This window comes from Artemia sp. Qi Xiang Cuo, chromosome 4 (genome assembly GCF_049724085.1).
Source record: "Artemia sp. Qi Xiang Cuo chromosome 4, ASM4972408v1, whole genome shotgun sequence".
In the NCBI taxonomy this organism is placed as follows: Eukaryota; Metazoa; Arthropoda; class Branchiopoda; order Anostraca; family Artemiidae; genus Artemia; species Artemia sp. Qi Xiang Cuo.
This window is the reverse complement of record NC_142797.1, coordinates 29482078-29501311: the sequence shown is the minus strand read 5'-3', so window position 1 is coordinate 29501311 and position 19234 is coordinate 29482078. Positions and strand designations below refer to the sequence as shown.

The following is a 19234-nucleotide window of genomic DNA, read 5'->3' as shown; positions in this document are numbered from 1 at the left end:
CGTCCTATTACCCTCATCTCGGTTTTTTCAAAATTGTATGAAAGTTTTCTTCCAGACTGGCTTAAGATGAAAGTCCTCCCCCTCATTTTTCTTAGACAGTTTGGTAATCTCAAATCCACGTCAACCTCTCATTACCTGATCCATCTTGTTGATACCATGGGTAAATTACTTGAAAAACCTAACACTTGGCTTAATCTAATTTTTATTGATCTTCAAAAAGCTTTTGATTTGATTAACCACAATTTACTCATAGATAAATTTATAAATGAATTCCACATTGAAACTTTCCTTGTTAAGCTCGTTGCCTCTTTTCTTTCTAATAGATCTCAAGCAGTTAAATATCTAAATTGTTTCTCAGATCACCTCCCCATATTTAATGGCATTCCTCAGGGGACTATTCTAGGCCCTCTCCTTTTTCTCTTATGATTAACAGCCTTTCAACCCTTTATGACAATAGATGGAAATTTGTCGATGACTTGACAGTTTTAGGGATATGTCATAAAAACATCTTTAGCAACCCAATGGGCATACTCCAAGATATTGCCTGTGAGGCCTCTTCCCTTGACATGACAGTTAACCCTTCTAAATCCGCAATAGTTTCAGTAAGTTTCCTTAAATCCCCTCCCCTTTTTCTTGCTACTATTCCTCCTGAAACCTCTGTCACATCTCTTAAACTCCTCGGCGTTACAATTTCTTCCAATTTGAAATGGAATGCCCATATAAATAATATCCTACGACAGGCAAACTTCTCAATTTCCCTCCTTAAACTTCTAAAAAAATTTAGTTGCGCTCAATCATATTCAATACAAGTATACATTTCTTTCGTGCGTCCAATATTAGAGTACGCTTGTCCTGTGTGGAACCCTGGCCTCTCTAATGAAGCAACACAAAAAATTGAAAATGTCCAAAGGAGAGCTCTAAGAATTATTTTTAAAGAGGGTAAGATACCATATTTGCATTTGTTAAATATTTCAAAACTAGAGACCCTCAAGAGACGAAGAGATAATTTGTTCCTCCGTTTTGGTAAGTTGCCACTTTTGAACCCCCGTAATGCGAACCTTTTCCCTGAATACCATGTACCTGATAGAAATCGTCCTCCACGAACTGTGTCCCAGCCTATCCCTACCTTATCTCCCATTCTTTGTACTACCTTGCGGTATAAGAAATCTTTTATCCCTTTTTTTTACTGATTTAATAAATAGTGGTTAATTTGTGCATAAATTTTGTCGTTTCTCGTATATAATAAAAGAAACAGCTTGGTTTTCTCTATACTCTTTATGTTGTTTTTTAAACATTTGTTAATGTGAATATTATTTATTTTTTTTCAGTTTTACTAGTTTTTATCTTATTTTATCTTTATTAGTTATTTTAGTTGCCATTTTGAAGTTTTTTAATATAAGTGACAAAGGAATCATACAGCATTCCGATATTTGATTATTTATTTATTTTAATTTTTTTTTCATTGGTTGCCAATCTTTAAGTTGTTGTGCTTTTGTTATGATTTTCTTGCTTGTTTGTTTTTTATGGACTTCGAAATTCGAATTCGGCCCTTCAGGGCTTGTGATAGTAATTTCTTGAAATAAATATCTCATATCATATCTCATGATGCCGAATTGTTCAAAGTTGTCTTACTAATTTTTATCTTTGATTTCCCAGGATGCCCTGACATCATCAGAAGATACGAAAAAGGTTAAATGGATTTATCCAAGCCTATAACTGAAGAAGAAGAAGAAGAAAAGTTTATCTTTAGGCTATTTACTGCTAGTAAATATTATAGCCTAATTTAATTAAATTAGTGTTAAAAGTTTACAAACTCACAGTGTTAGTATAAAAACTCACAAGCCTTGGAGAGGCTTGTGATCCAATACAATTATGAACTTCTGGCCATAGAGGTGCTGGTGGTAGTGTATGCAGCCAAAGAGAATAGCCTAGCATATAGTTCCTTTTCTATCTGCAAGTAGTTCTGCTTGATGGTGTTCAACAAGCGTGATGCAAAGGAAATTGACTTCCCATTTTGAATAAGGGTGGCTCCTAGGCCAAACTTTGAAGCGTCAACTTGTAGTTCAATGATCCCTGCTTTTGGATCAAAAAATGCTAATGGGCTGCAAGTGGATTCTTTGATGTTGTTGAATGATATATTGGGTAAAATTCTACTTTAGCTACTTTTGACTATCTTGGAAAGGGATTATGTTAGGAAAATGAAACTTTCAGGGGTGGGTCTACAGGCTAAAGTATGTCCTGGGAAGGTATTTTGAAGTACCTACCTCCACTCCTTCTCCCTCTTGAGGGTCTTGACCTTTGATGACCTTTAGAAATATATGAGTTATAGAAGTGAAACCTTGAAAAATGGATCTTCTGCTTAAATGGAGATGAACTAGCCTAGGCTACAACTAAATTGTTTTCAGCTTCACAATATTGCTTAGTCCTAAATGCCGAGGTTTTAAATCTATGCATATACATATCCTAAATTTTGAAAATAAACTATTTATATGTTTAAAAATTCTGCTCTAATAACTGAAATTGCATTTTCAGAGCTAAAGCCAGAGAAAAAGAAACTGATAACTGAAAATTAAGGTAAAATGTTGTTTTGTCAAAATTGCAATGGGTATAGGCTAGACCTGTCATGTAGGCAAATTTCATGACCCTCTAGAGGGAGAAGGAGTGGAGGTATGTACTTCAAAATACCTTCCCGGGACATACTTTAGCCTGTAGACCCATCCCTGAAAGTCTCATTGTCCTAACCTAACCCCTTCCCAAGATAGCCAAAAGCAGCTAAAGTAGAATTTTACCATATATTGTGTTGTGGCTCCCACTTGAGCTGTTGCTGTTTTGCCAGGTTACATAGGGGCTGATTTAGTGATGCTAGATTGGGGATGTACCTTGCTAGTTAGGTCATCATTCCCAGTATGGTCTGTAGTTCATCCTTAGTAGATGGGGCTCTCATTTCTTTCAGTGCACAGACCTTTTGTGAGTCTGGGTGGAGACTGACTTTTGATATTATGTGTCCAAAGTACAGTATGCTATTGCTCCCAAACACACATTTTTTAGGTTGAATTTTACAGTCCTTTCAAATGCTCTGATTAGTGCACTGCAAACATTTGTGTTGTGCTCCTCTATGGTTTTCCCAGATATAATGATGTCATCAACTATGACAGAAAAACCTTTTATGCCTTCAAATGCCTCTTCCATGCAGTGTTGAAATTCATCCTGCACTGAAATCAACCCAAACAATATGCATTTGAACATGTATCAGCCATATGGAGTGTTAGAAGTTGTTTGTTGAGATGATTTGTTGTCAAGGACAAGAGACCAATATCCGTGATGGGTGTCAAGCTTGGTGAAAAATTTAGCACTGGAGTGTTTTAGTATTGCTTCATCAAATGTGGGCATTGGGGTCTTTTGATGGCCTTTTCAGGTCCTGTGGGTCAATGCAGACCCGGAGGCTTTTGTCAGGCTTTTTGACCACAACTGCAGCATTTACCCAATCTGTGGGGTATGTAATCTTTTTGATGACCTCAAGTGCTTCCATCCTGTCTAGTTCCTTCTTGAACTTCTTTTGGAGAGATATTGGGATGTGTCTGGCTTGTACAGCCTTAGGTTCAGTTCCTTCTTTGAGTGTTATGTGACACTCACCTTTGAGCTGGCCTATACCTTGGAATACAGCTTTGAATTCCTCTATGAATAGGGTTGGTTTTGTCACAGTAAGTATCAGCTTAATCAATTTTAGTTTTTTGCTGGTTTTGAAGCCTAGGATTGGGATGGGGCATCTTTTACTATGAAGAAGGGCTGTGTCTCAGTGCATCTGTTGGTGTATGCACAGTTAAGGCTGGCAACACCAAGTGTTGGGATCTTCTGTCCTCCAAAATTAGTAAGGATTTTGTAGCGTCTTATTTACTTTGGGCCTTGGTTTGAGGGTATTAAAAAGTGTTTCAGGTATGATGTTGGCCTGTGCACCTGTGTCAATTTTGAAAATGATACTGATGTGTTCATTGATTGTGAGCTTCACATATGGCTGATCATCACCTTTGTCCATGTTTATGGTGTCAATGAAGAGCTCATGATTGCTGTCTGGTTGATGCTCATTTGCTTGATGTTGTTGATTTATTATTTTCAGCACCTTTTTGCTGCTTTTGCATACCTTTGCAAAATGGTTTGGTTTGTCACAGTTACTGCATATTTTTCCTTTTGCAGAGCATTTGTGGGAAGGTGAATAATCCCCTCCACAGAAATAGCATTGTCTTAAAGATGCGGCATGGTTTGATTTCTTTACCCTTCTGACAAAATCCACTTCATGCTTTATTCATGTTTCTTGATAAGCTTGGCTGCCACATGTATCAGGCTGTGACATTGTCCTGAGCTGCACCTGGGTTTCTATATGTGTTTGTACTATAGTAATTGCTTGTGACAGAGTTAGATTGGAACCTGCTTGGAGGAGTTTCTCTCTGACTTTTGCTGAAGAGACACCACATACAAGTTGGTCTCTTACCATTTTATCTCTCATGGCTGTTGTGGAATGTGCACATTCACAAGCCAAAAGATTCAGATCAGTTACATATTGATCCACTGGTTCACCATCTCATTGATCACATTTATGAAGGAGATATCTTTGAAACACTGTGTTGCAGTGAGGGAGGAAATATTCACTGAACTTGTCCATGTATGGTTGAATTTTGTCCTGTTCTTCAGCTGTAATTGTAAAGGTACTAAAAATGTCTCGCCCTTTATCTCCAAGCCAGATCAGCAGGGAGGCGCATTGCACTTTTTCTGTCTTTCCGCTAAGGGGTCCTTGGAACATCAGCTTTGCATGATTCTTGAATCTTGTCCATGCCTCTTTAAGGTTATCACTCGTCCAATCCATTGCAGGGTATGTGATGTTGGCTTTCATGTTGTTTTAGAGGATCTGACACCATGTAGAAAGTCTCAATGTTTATTCTTTAGACATAGAAACCCAGGTCACCTAGAACAAAAAGGTAAGAATATTACACTAGAAATTTACCTGCACTTCACCCCTCATGATAGCCTTAGGCTATATATAGATCTAATAATGTATTTTTCTATTGCAGCAATGCAGTCATATATTATAGATCCTATATTAAACCAGCTATCTTCCATTCTACAAATTGTCTATTTGTTTCATTGAGTGCATAATTTGTGGAAACCTTATTTGGTATGGTTTTAAAAAGTATATAACAACAAAAAGAAATATGATAATATGATGAATAAGAACTTCCTACACATTAATAATTAAGAATTTTGATGTTTCAGTGTTGTCTTTTAATTTTTAGGTATATTTGGGGCTATATATGGGACCATCAATGGGGGAGGGGGTACATTTGTAAGTGTTTGATTCTTATATTTAGACACATCATTAAAAAAGAAATTAATTTCCATTGAGTAGGGGTGACTTGACATCACTTTTTGCATTTTTCAACTATATCTGGTTTAATATTTTTAGTAATTCATTTGCTCTGCTATATTTTGTTAAGTCATGACCTTAAATACAAAACATGTTTTTTTTTAATTCAACTTCAATAGGTAAGACAAATATGTGGTATCAAGTCACCCCATAAGGGGGGGGGGGGAGGTGACTTGAAACCAGCTTATATATTTCATTGCTATTCCTATGTTATATTTTCCTGTACCAAGTCATGAGGGTCACATGATATCACATATGTGAAGCATTTTGACATATTATAGGCTATTTTAATGCTGAATTCAACAAAGTTAAAGCCAAATATTTAAAACAAAACACAAAATTTCCAGAAGGATTAAAAATGCATATATATATATATATATATATATATATATATATATATATATATATATATATATATATATATATATATATATATATATATATATATATATATATATATATATATATATATATATATATATATAAATTAAAGATGGTTCTAAAGCAACTGTGCTTACATAATTGAAGAAAACATCTTTAACTTTTGGGGGGAAAATTCAAGTGTCATAGAATTAGTTATTGATTAGTTCAAAATAGCTCATTTTTTGTTTCTTTGGAAACAGGAAAATATCATATATCCTTGCTGGTAGTACTAGTAAGTTTCTTCACACAAATTAATGTCATCTATAAACTATTTAAAAAAGTCAGTAAAAGATATTTCTTGATCTTATGCTTGTCCTGTTCCTGCCAGATGTGCTTCATGCATCTTGGGAACAACATAAATACCTTTAGCATGTATTAAACTCAGGAGTTCCAGGATTTTTTTTTATATCTGACTAGTTATGCAACCCCCAGTCCCTTACTTCTGACCACTTTCTATGTATGGAGCCACTCATAGCCTTTTAAAATACTGCCAGTCAGTTATATAGGCACAAGTTATAGTGCTTTTAAGTCACCCCCTACAACACAAAAAAGTGGTTGGATTTACTTCAAGTTTTTACCAGCTTATCAGATAAAGGGAAAGACATGATATTTTCATGTTTTCTAATTAGTAAATAAAAATATCTTTTGGCCTGTAAAAGTAATAGCCTTGATTTTACATGCCATTTAATTTAACATGCAAAATTCAGTGCTCAAAACAAAATTTCAATTTTTTTTCTTGCTTCCCATTATTGTCAAAACTTCAGTTAAATAATCTCATGTAGTAGCCCAAAACCTAACCTTTAATTTAAGGCTATAGTGGGACTCTGGGACTCTAGTTAGGCAACCATGTAGTAACTACATCAGTTAGTGACTGATGAAGGATAAAGTTTTGGCTAAAATTTATCTTTTAGTAAAGGTAGAGAGTAGGTGCCTATTCTTGGATATGATGTAGATAGTTATAAACAGTTGTTATTTTCTGTTTGTTAGAACTGGACAAGTTAGGATCAACTGCCACCAGGCATGTGCGCAGGTGTATTTTGTAGCATGATGTACATTTCATAAATAAAATATCTGTATCTGTAACTGACTGTACAACCTTTTTTTTTACACTTAAGCAAAAGTTAGCCTTACATCCAAGCCTAGTTAAATACAATTGTTCTGATTCAAAATACGTGTCTAAGATTGGATTTATCCATGCTAGAGCCAGTCCTATGATTTCGTTTGAGTAAAAAAAACTTTCCCTAAAAACGTTTGTCAAAGAAACATAGAGCTGCATTAAACCAGAGGTGACCAGAAATAAATTCAAATAATTTTTCAGTGAATGACTACTATAAATTAGTATCAGTAAATAGATTAAACCAGTAACAGGTGGAACCCAAGTACAAATTACAATAAAGGGGCATTAGTCCTTCTTATTTTGTGGTAAATTCTGCTTTTTTACCTTACAATTACCTTAAATTGCATGTCCAGCGAGATAAGGTGGTGACAAGCCTCCTCTAGAAAGTCTTGCTGGTAGTGTAACATAACTATGGTTTGGCATCCCATGTTAGCCTGCACTCTGCATTGGCCCAGTCACAGTCAACTCCTTTCTAGAATTTATCTATGGTTTTGGACTGGATGGTGACTGTAGAGGCTGTTCAAGTGAGGAACAGCATGCACAGAGAAGAAGTGCCGACATTCACATCAATGAGATAAAACCAGTTTTGAGTTTGACTTGGTTACTTATTGTACTATATATGTAGTTATGTGCTCGTAAATTAACTTGCTGGTGGGTTTACCTATGTATTTTATATTTTAGTAATTACTAAAGCTGGTTTTATGTTCTAAGATTTCAGATTTTGTGTAAAGTGCTGTATTTGTTGTAGGACCATGCCATCATTATGTATTGTTCCTTGGTGTAAAGCAAAAAGAGTAAAAGGGATCAAGTTCTACAAATTCCCTAAGCAGGTAGAACACAGAGATGAGTGGCTACTAGCTTTAGACCTTGATCCAAAAGATGTGTTAAATTACAAAGACCCTCGTGTGTGCCCAAAACACTTCCCAGCATCTGTGTTCTCTGACTTGGGAAGAAGACAACTGCTAACAAGTGCCACACCTGTTGGAAATTTGACCAATGGACATAATACTCAAACAAGAACAAAGAATCCCATAGGTGCTAATTTTATTATCTTTATTAGTTTTGATGTTTTTAGATTTTTAGACATAATCTGACTTTTCGTCTTATTGATGCTTTGTTGTAACCTGCTGTATATCCAGAGATGCTCCTAGGGGTGATGGAACCTGGGGAATATAAAAAAAAAAGTTCTAATGGGAGTAAAGAGTAAAATTAAAACTTAAAACAAACAAGAATTAGGTGTTGCTTTGCAGTCATTATAAAATCTATCTGTAAGACTGGTTCACATAAAGTTACTTGTGACACCTACCTATAGTTGTAGAATTCTGTAAAACTAACACTACAGTTCAGAAAACACAAAACCAAAGCAACAGAATGGGAATAGGACCAGGAAAGGCCTCAAGTAGCCTGCAGAAAGTAAAGGACTAATTTATAAGTCTTTCAACAGTCTTTCATTATATATAGTTTTTGGTTCTCCAAAAACTTAAGCAAGCTCAGTTTTGTTTAAACTACTAGTTTTTTGGAGTTCTACAAATATGGAAATATCACAGGTCAGTTTATTTGAACTTGTTTTGCAGAAGTATGTAGTATAAACTGCAAAGCAATAATTCTTATTCATTTCATTTCAAATTTGCTTTTCACTTCCATCAGATTTTTGTTTTGTAGAATGAACAAATTTGTGGTAACAAAATCACCAAAAACACCATCTTCATAGGTAATATACTAGGCTCTTGAATCAATTTTGAATTTGGCTATTATAAAACAAAATTTCCAAATCACCAGAACCTGAAGAATATTTACACCATGTTCTTTGAATCATTTGTTTAAAAGCCATGGTTAACACCCACAGCTGTTTATCTCTATTTTATGACTTTTTTTCTTGCCATAGTTTTTTAGTGATTTTTTGAACAAAACTAGTGATACTTTGCTTTAATAGGGAATTATTTTTAGAATCACAAGAATACCACAAACATCAATGGAAAAAAATGTATAAATCTTGATTCAGAATAAAGTTAGTGAAAATATTCCAGTTTTTAGGAGGCATTCTTAAAGCAAGAATGCACATATTGCGACTAAAAGTACAATGTACTATTGTTTTCAGTCACCTGAGCCATTCATTTAATGCTTACTATGTCTTTTTTTTACTATGGTCTATGCTCACTCATTTAGTTTACCAACACAATAAAATTAAACTATCCTATCAGAGCAATATTTATCCAGACTGTAAGTCAAGAGGCTTCATATACATTTGGTAGGGATACTCTCTAGGAATATTTTTAGCTAGTCAGTAAAATCATGACCTCAATGACCATAGTTTTGCTTGTTCACTATTTAAATCGACTATTCCAAAATATAAGAACTAATACAATTGCAAGATGAAAATACTGACACCACAATCACTGAAACTTCAAACTGCCAAAATCTTATTCAGGGTCAATTTCACTCACTTTCTTGAATGCTCCATATTAATTTCCTGAGACTTGCTATATCAGAGTCTATTACTGACCTATGGACTTGGCTCATGACCTGTAAGGCAGACTTAGAGTCTGAGAGCAGGATCGCCATCCTCTGGGGGCATTTTGTTAATGGTATTAGAGCTTCAAATATTGCCTTTAGCTCAGCTGCAAGGATGGATGTGTCATTTGGAAGCCTAGTGGATATATTTAAGCAATATTCAGGAATCACCACAGCTGCTGCTGCCTTGCCTTCTTTCAGTGACCCATCTGTAAACATTTGTATGAAATTCCTGAAGCAGGTTGTCATTTTTTGCTTGAAAATAGCTTGCACTTGACTGGGAAGATAACTTGACTTTTTGCCTGTAATAAGCTCCAAGCGAGTATCAGCTGGTGCAAACTTCCATTTGGGGGGCTCTTGAAAATGGTTAAATTGGATGACCTCATCTTTCCATGTCAAAACTAGATCATTAAACATAACCCAAGACCTACTTTGGGCATCTGCTTTTTCCAAAGGAATAAAGGCAAAAGATATTTCAAAAACTGGATTAATATAGCCAATTGCCTGGATCTTTGTGAAATATTTAACAATTAACATATTCCTGTCTTGTATTGTAGGCATTCTAGTAAGAACTCTAAGTTTATAACTTGGTGTACAATTTGGGGGACCCATTGTCACCCTTATTGCCATGTTCTGAATAGTTTCCAGCTTTGCTAGACTTGTCTTGCAGCAGCCTCCAAATACTTCTAGAGCATATTCTATCATGCACCTAGAGCAGGTGCATATTCATGCACCTCTTGTAGTAGTCCAGCATCACAATTGGAGAGCTGGCCCATTTTGTGCCTGCTAGCCGTTTCATGATCAAAAGTCCAAAAATAGAAAGCTTGATATTTGCAAAATGAACAATACAATTAAAAGGGAGTAAGGGGGGTGGGGTGGGGAGTGAGGAGATTCACTGAGAATGTCAACTATGTAAAGGATGAAAGTTTTCCTATATCTTTCAGTGAGAATATTTATTGGGGCAAGAAGAGGGGTTTTTTGTTGAAGCAGAACACGGGGGGTAGGGTCAAAGGGGGAATATTGACTAGGGAAAAGGTTAGTTGTCTGAGGGCTATGAAGGGCATTGTTAGCAAAATGCAAGGACATTTTTGCTCTCATTTCCTTGAGGGTGACTAGATTGGCTCTCCAAAGAAGGGAAATGTAAGGGACTTTACCCTGATTGACGATAATTCTTAGGCACCTTTTTTGGGCTGCCTCTATTCTGTCTGACAATTCAATGGAGATGCCAGGATGCCACACAGGACAGATATACTCGTGGGTTGGGCAAACAAATGAGATAAAAATCCTCATACAATTCGATTTAGGGCATTTAAATCTTTTAAGGAGTTTAAGGAGAGAAAATGCAGCATTTACTTGTTTTAATATATTGTTAATATTGCAATCCCATTTTAAGTTGCTTGAGATGGTAACACCCAGTAATTTTGTAGTGGTGACTGACATTTCAGGGGGGATTGGGCAGGAGAAAGAAGGGGAAGTTTGAAGGAAATTAATAGTTAAAACTGTTGACTTCAAAGGGTTGACTCTCATATCATCAGTAACAGCTTTGTCTGAAATCGATTCGAAGATGTCTGTTGGGCTACTTTTTAACTTTTTGAAACATGTCTCTAAGACAGTTAGGCTAGATCATCAACAAATTTCCGTCTATCTGGGAAATCGAGGAAATTGATTCCAAGGTTTTCTAATTCAATAAGTACCACACTGAAGAAATGTACTCCACCAGCAGCCTTAGAAGAATCTTGTACACTATCTTAAAATATCTAACTTTGAGGTTCTTGAATGTTCTTTTTACTCTGTAAAGTCAATAATTACAACTGTGGAATGTTTATCAGACTTTAATAACTTATCAAAATGGACTCTCAAATCTTGAGCATTGTCAACAAAAGAATTTTTGAATATCCAATAACATAGCTCTAGGCTGTGACCTTCACATGGAAAATGCATAACACCTGTTTTGTCAATATTCAAATAATCATTTGCAACAAACAGGACAAGATAGGACCAAGGAAACTACCGTGCACGAAACCAACTAATGGTTTCAATCCTCGAGGAGGTGACCAAACACAGAAAATGATTGAAATTTATTGGTCAAATAATCTTTTATCCAAGATACAACTTGCAGTTTGTGGTTATAAGCTTGTCACTTAGCAATCAACAACTATGTAGATATTTTACCAAAGGCTTTAGAATAGTCAAAGTAAATACAATCAAATAACTAGTCATATCTGATGTTGATTCTTTTTATGGAGTGGTTTGATAACTGATTCTTTCCATGGAATCGGGGATTTACCATTCTTTAAGCACTGATTGTGAAGTAGACCAAGTGGCTCTGCCAGAATTGATGCTAGGCACGATATAATGCTATTATAAACACCTTGAATATCAGAAGAATTATTTGCATTTAAGTTTTGTTTTGAATTGTAAGTCTACTCAATCGGCATGTCTCTGTCATCTAAGTTCACATCCTGACGAAGATCAAAAGCAGGCGTTTTTTAATTCATGAAGAACAAAGGACACAAATACTGAAGTGAAAACTTGGTTAACAGCTTTGACTTTATCTTTATCATCATCGACAACTCGATCATTAAACGTTCATTAAATGGACTATATCATTAAACATGCATGAGGAAGCTGTAATTTCGTGATGCGACTTATTAACATACTTTCAATAACTTTTCAGAAACCTATACGTCAAAGAAATAATAGAAGTCTCAATATTTTCATGATTCTTTTGAAGCAACTTTTTTGCTTCGTTACTGGATTTTAAATATATATTCCAATCCCCTATACTTTCAATTCCGGTATACCTACTCCACTTCGAATTTTTATTGCAGATGGTCTCCAAAATAAACCTGGTTGGACGTTTTTAAACATTCACTGGAGTAACCGTACATGGTACAAAAATATCAGGCCATTTAATTAAGTACCTTTAATAAACTCAAATTGGCTATTTAAATTCAATGTAAAACCATTCGATTTGCTTGTTAAGTCGCAGTCCAAAATATACTGTCTGAATCCCTTGTAGATATGAATAATCATATCTCAGTATTGATTCAGTCTTTCAGTCTTGATTCAGTCTTTGAACAATTAAGATCTATCTATTCTTTTAAAAAGGATTAATCCCAGTTTTGAACTAGTTGTCAGTAAAGGATTTTATTCTGATTTAATTAGACACTGGATTCTTTCAGTAGTTACGAAATAGTGAGAACGCTTTTACGTCTCATAAATTATTTAAACATTTATTCAGTAACTGTAACCTAGGGGAATGTGTGACGTCACTGGATAAATTGAATTGACTGGAGTTTCTGACCAATGCATTAATTGAACTTTTGACTTTGTTAAATTGAGTTAATTTCATAAGATATCCAAGTGAGGTATTCCAGTTTGGCAATAATAAAGATTATTATTCATCATTTAATGCTCTCGTCAGAATAAGACGTAGTTAAGACCTCTGTGTGGAGTGAATTTATGTGAGAATATTATATCAAGGATTATTGATATATTTGTGATTAGATGGGACGTGCTAAGCAAGAAGGCATGGACAGTTTATTTGACACCTCAGGACTCAGTTCTAGCTCGAAACCGGAAATATCGATACTAGCTGCGGATTTTAAGCAAATTCTTGATGTTGTGAAAGAGAATGGAAATAAGTTGGACAATATCAACAATCAATTAGGAACTCTTACCGCAAGGGTGGATAAATTGGAAAAAGAACAATCGCTACAAACGAATAAGATAAACAATACTGAATCGAAAATTGGAAAGATTGAGAATGAAACCTCTAGCCTCAAAATGCAAATAAAAACTTGCACGGATGAAATAATGGAATTAAGAAGGAAAAATGAAGATTATATGTTTCGGATTGTGAGAATGGAAGCTGCAAAGCTAGAAAATAATGTCATTATATGGAACGCAGCTTGTAAGGATAATAACCACGCTCAAGTTCTATTCACAGAGGTAGTTCGTCACGGGCTGGAAACGCCCGAAGTAAATTTCACAGTTACTCATTATGATAGCAACCGTAAATTTTTGAAGGTGACACTGAATAAAAAAGACGATAAGTTTGCCATATTAAAGAATGCTAGCAAGCTTAAGGATAAGATATTCCCTGGAAACAACAGCAACCTGTTCATCAGCGATGATGTCCCAACTGAAATCCGTAAAGTGCGAAAGCTGCTTCTAGTGAAACGTGACAAATTACGAAAAGATCATGGATGTGATGCCTGGATATCGAAGGGGATTCAGCCGAATCTGCTAGTGAAAAGACCAGACGGCTCGTTTACCCAAATACACATTCAATGATGCCATACCGGAGATTGACGATTTTCATAAAAATTTTTCCATCGCCCGAAGGGAAGTGCCTGTTATATTCCCTGTCGATGTTCAAATGTCGTAATGTCGTGGGTTGCATTAATAGTTCATGTGTCCAAGTAATATGAATTAAAACATTTAAATTGAAAGTGTTTTTTTTTATGTTTAGTTTATATAAGGTGTATTATTATTATTATTTTTTTTTCCTTTTTTTTGTTTAGATCCACATAGAGGTTAAATTAAAAGTTGCGCAGATTAGTCGTACTGAGGGAAAACGACTTGGAATGGAGATTATTTTTTTTGTTTTTTAAATTGTTATTTTTTATTATGGTTTGCTGGTCTTTTGGGGCATGGTGTGGTTGCTCTTAACGTGGAATTAATATTTGATAATGGATAGAGATAATCGTGAAATTCCATCATCAAGGTTAAAAGAATTTGAGCGGAATTCTCTTTCATTTCAGTCAATTTTTCAAACTATTGTAGCTGGTGATGATGAAGATACTTCTAGTAATTTTGATATCCCAAAAAATCAATATATATTTATGAATGAGCTGGTAAGAAAACATGTAAATACAAGTAGGATGTCGTTTTGGAATTGCCGGGGTTGGAGGACTGCGCAGGATGTGATTGAAACTTTTTTGTCGGATTCAGATACAGATATATTAGGCCTATGTGAAACTTTTTTAGATGATTTTTCAATTGAAAATATACATGTAAAAGATTACCAATTTTTTCACATCGGTCGGAAAAGACCAAAACAAGGGGGTCTAGGTGTTTTGATTTAAAATTGCATACCAGCACGTATAAGGATTGATTTTTTGCCAATGAATATTGAAATGATTTTTGAATCTTGTGTAGTTGAATGCTCTTTTCCAAATAATCGGAAGTTTTTAATTGCAGTTATTTACCGTACTCCGTCATCCAGCCAGATAGAATTTAAAAATCATTTTGAAAGTATGTTGGATAAATTAGCTAGTCTTAATACTCCTTATTTAGTTATGGGTGATTTTAATATTGATTTAATGAAACTCCTATCTGCAGATCAGAATAGAATAGATAGAAATATTTTGCAGTTTTTGGAGGGCCCACTATCTTATGGACTAAACCCCGTATGTTTTGTGCCCTCTAGAATAGCTGATACATCATTTTCACTTATTGATAATATTTTTTCACCTTATAGTGCTGTTAATACATTTATTATTCCTGATGATTCATCTGACCACTGTATAATTATGTCTGATTTTCTTATAAATTTTCCGCATAATAAAAAAAATCAAACCAAGCGTAGAGATTTTTCACATAAAAATGTGTTAAGGTTAAAAGAAGGGCTTGGTGATGTTGATTGGAGTCCTATAATTGATGAGAAGGATCCGAACCAATCATTAGATAAATTTTATTATATTATGAATGAAAAGCTTGATCTTTTTTGCCCATATAAGAGCCCGAGAGGAAAGAAACTTACCCCAAAAAAACCTTGGATAAATGAATCACTTTTGAGATCTATTAATGAGAAAAATCGTTTATATAAAATTAGAATAAAATATCCCACGGAAATAAATCTCACGCGTTTTAAAAATTATAAGAATATGCTGGTAAGGATCCTTAGAGTAAGTGAAAGACTTTATTATGAAAAATCTTTTCGAAATTCAGATTCCCCTAGAAAAACTTGGAGTTTCATTAAAGATAAAATTGGAAGAAATAAAAAGTTGTTACACCCTGAAGTGTTATTTGATATTAATGGTAAAGAATTTAGAGGACCACAAGCTGTTGCTAAGAAGTTTAGTGACTATTTTGCTAGTATTGGATCATCTGTTGTTTCAGGAGAAGTTGACCTTTCTTCCCCAAGGTCGCATAAAAAATATCTACCGCCCACTGAAGATACGAGCATATTTATGGCCCCGGTTACTTTTGCAGAATTTCAAAAGGTCATTAAGAATTTAAAAAATGGTAATTCATTGGGATATGATGAACTTTCAACTAATTTGCTAAAAAATATTGCAGGTGTAATTTTTGAACCATTGCTTCATATTTTAAATTTATGTATTTTCTCAGGTACATTTCATAAAAGATGGAAAATTGCACGTGTAATACCATTGCATAAAAAAGGAGATAAATCTGATACAAATAATTATCGTCCTATTGCAATTTTATCACCATTGTCTAAAGTATTGGAAAAAATTTTAAAAGGAAGGATTACTAATTATCTAAATAAAATAAATTTTTTTACCAAATATCAGTTTGGATTTAGGGCAGGCCATTCGACAGAACAAGCATTTGCAGCTCTTGTATTAGAAATAAATGACTGCTTAGATAGTAATTATCATTTATCTACTTTTTTTTATTATTTTAAAAAAGCATTTGACACTTTAAACCATGAAATTCTTTTTGATAAAATGGAAAATTCCGGTATAAGAGGGAAAGGACTAGAAATAATAAGATCATACCTTTATGGACGTAAAATCGTGGTAGATGTTGATGGTCATTTGTCTAGTTTAAATGATCTTGAAGATATTGGTGTCCCACAAGGATCGGTATTAGGTCCGCTTTTATTTTTGATGTATATTAATGATCTTCCACGATGTTTGCAGTGAAATAATGGTCTTGCAATTTTATTTGCAGATGACACAGCTGTTTCTGTTAAAGCGAATGATTCATCTAAATTGATTCAAAATTTGTTTAACACTGTTAGTTCAGTTAATCGATGGTTTGTTTCTAATTATTTAGTACCGAATTTTAAGAAGACTGAATTTATGGTTTTTGGTCATTCAAAACGTGCTACTAAAAAAATTTCATGTCAGGAGCTTCAAGTTGGTGAGCATAAAATACGTAGAGTTCAATCATATCGTTATTTAGGAGTTTTTATTGATCCCCTTTTGTCATTTCAAACTCATATTGATCATTTAAGGGTGAAACTTTCGCAAAATATTGGGTCTATGTATCGTTTGCAACATGTTTTTCCATTTTCCATTTTAAAAATAATTTATCATTCTTTGATTGCTCCTTATTTAAATTATTGCACAATTATTTATTTAAATACTTTTTGGACGCATATAAAACCCCTACAGATCCTTCAAAATAAATCAGTGAGAATACTTGGAAATTTTTTACATCGTCCATCAAAACTTAGAGATGCATCTGAAAATGAAACATTATTTCTTTTCTTGAATTTATTAGATCTGAAACATATAAGAGAACTTAATATATCAATATGGCATTTTAAAATACAAGATCCTAGTAGTTATTTTTATGAAAAATTTCTGTTGATTCTGCCCCCTCCTTCGGCTCTTAGGTGTTCTGGAACATATCGAATTCCCTTTGTTAATTGTGAAAGATCTAGATTTTCAATTAGATACCAAATACCATTTATTTCAAATAAATATAGGCTGAAAGATAGAATTCAAATTGAGTCATTTCGGCAAATATCAGTTCTAAGGAAGAAAATATTAAAATTATGTATTGACCTGTGATGGTGGAATAGAAATTTTATTATTATTATTATTATTATTTTTTTGTTTATATTTGTTACCCATGTTGGGATAGCCTTCCGTGCCCCACTTGTCCAGCGTTTGTTTTCTTTATGTTTGTTATGTTTTTTTTTTCTTTAACCAGGTTTTTTTTTCTTTCTCTCTTTTGTTATGATGAGAAATTTTTTTTTTTTTTTTTTTTTTTTATTTTTTTTTTTATTATTAATACCCAATTTTACGAGTTTTGCTCTCTGTTGGGGGTATATGTTTTTTGTTATGTTGAATTAATTAAATAAACAGTTAAACAGTTAAACAGTATACTACTTTCATTAACCAATGCAGTTACACAATGCAGTCTCGTCGTCTCTCTTATGGGTTGGTGCGAACATTTTTTATGCAACAAATCTGTAAACTGAGATTGAAAAGACATGAAATCCATTGGTGTTTTATGAACTGACCAATCAATATTTGACATACTAAACTCTCTAACAACAACTAAACAACATCCAGGAACTGGAAGCTCTGACAAGTACTACAGCAATAAAATGGACTGCAACAAATAGCAACATTTTGCAAAGGAACACTAGATTTTGGTATTCGAATATCCACAATTAGACTCTCAGAGAACAACTGACTGACTGAGCAAGTAACTTTACTATATCTTATTTCACTTCTCAGATAAATAGTTTTACTTAGGATTACCTGCATTATGAATAAAATTGTATCGTGGAACAACAAGAACATAAGAGTAAAATTATAAAGAAAACTTAGAAAAAAACTAATTTAATGTTTAAAATTATCTAAATTGTAATGCCTGAGTGTTTTGTCTAGCATAATTATACATTTTTAGTTGCACGTGACATATCCTTCGTGTTTTGCTTTAAGGGTTTATTTGTTCATTGGGATGCTAGAGCAATTTAATGAGCATGGTTTAGTCTTTGAACGCTATGTGCTGTCTAGCTGGGCTGGCGGCCTAGGTAGGTCCCTCTGTTGATAATTTTAAGAGTTTCCGTGTGGCACCAATCCACGGAAACGAAGGAAGGCAAATATTTTTTCTGTTGTTGGTTTTCGTTTTAATGATGACACAAAAATATGTATTTCAATATTTTGAACAAAATTTATTGTCCAGTGTATAAATAGTAAACCACATCTGAAACCAAAAGATGTAAAATATACTTTTCTTAGTTGAAGAAAAAGACTGTCAGTTAAAAATCTACATAAACTAATTTTAAAACATTTTTCCACAAAAAAAGTTTTTAAGAGAAAAATCAAAAGCTAAATTAAACCAAAGATGGAAAGAAATAAATTTAAATAACGGTTCAAGCAAATGTGCCTTCTAACGACCAGAACATAATTTATGGTTTACTCAAAAGTGTAAATCACCAGCAATAGATAAATGAAACCCAATACAAACAGAAATTGTAATAAATGACTAAGTGAAACTTAAAACGAGCAGAAATTGTCACAAAAAAAGTAGGGCTAACACACCCCTGTGCCTTTTGAGGACCATAACGTAATTTTCAGTTCACTGAAAACAAAATACATTTTAAACATTTTCTTCTTTTATAGACCTAATTTTAACAAATCAAATATTGTTAAGATTCTGAGGAATGAATATAAGTATATATTAAACTTCAGCCCGCATTCATTCATTAGTTTCAGTAATCTTGGTGTTTTTTTTTGTTTTTTTTTTTGCATTATGACAAATAAGAACAATTAACTAGAAATAAAATAGTTTTCAGTAAAGTGTAAATTGGCTTCTGGCCCCTGGCTATAATAGCTTACAGTGTGGGCTATTTTCATTCATTGCCACATGACCAATTTTGTCATTGTTTGTTTTTTGACTGAATTGGTTATCGTTTCTCGCATGATTAAGGGTCCGATTGCCCATAACAATAAGTAAAATTGTAATTTTTAAATAACATTCTTTAGAATCCGTGATTTTCAGACCTTTGCTTAGATGAAAAATTTTTCTTCTGGAATCTCCTTCCTCCT

At 33.9% G+C, this 19234-nt stretch overlaps 1 protein-coding gene across 1 annotated transcript in view; it reads left to right on the top strand.

The window, feature by feature from the left end:
• The first annotated feature begins 3693 nt into the window (after nucleotides 1-3693).
• LOC148952970 (uncharacterized) overlaps nucleotides 3694-19234 on the top strand; it is a 100976-nt gene continuing 85435 nt past the window's right edge. Inside the window, exons 1-2 of the mRNA XM_089087841.1 lie at nucleotides 3694-4970; nucleotides 7705-7991. Of these exons, the coding sequence (XP_088943967.1) occupies nucleotides 7709-7991 (283 nt within the window). The 5' untranslated portion in view covers nucleotides 3694-4970; nucleotides 7705-7708. The remainder of the gene's footprint in view (nucleotides 4971-7704; nucleotides 7992-19234) is intronic.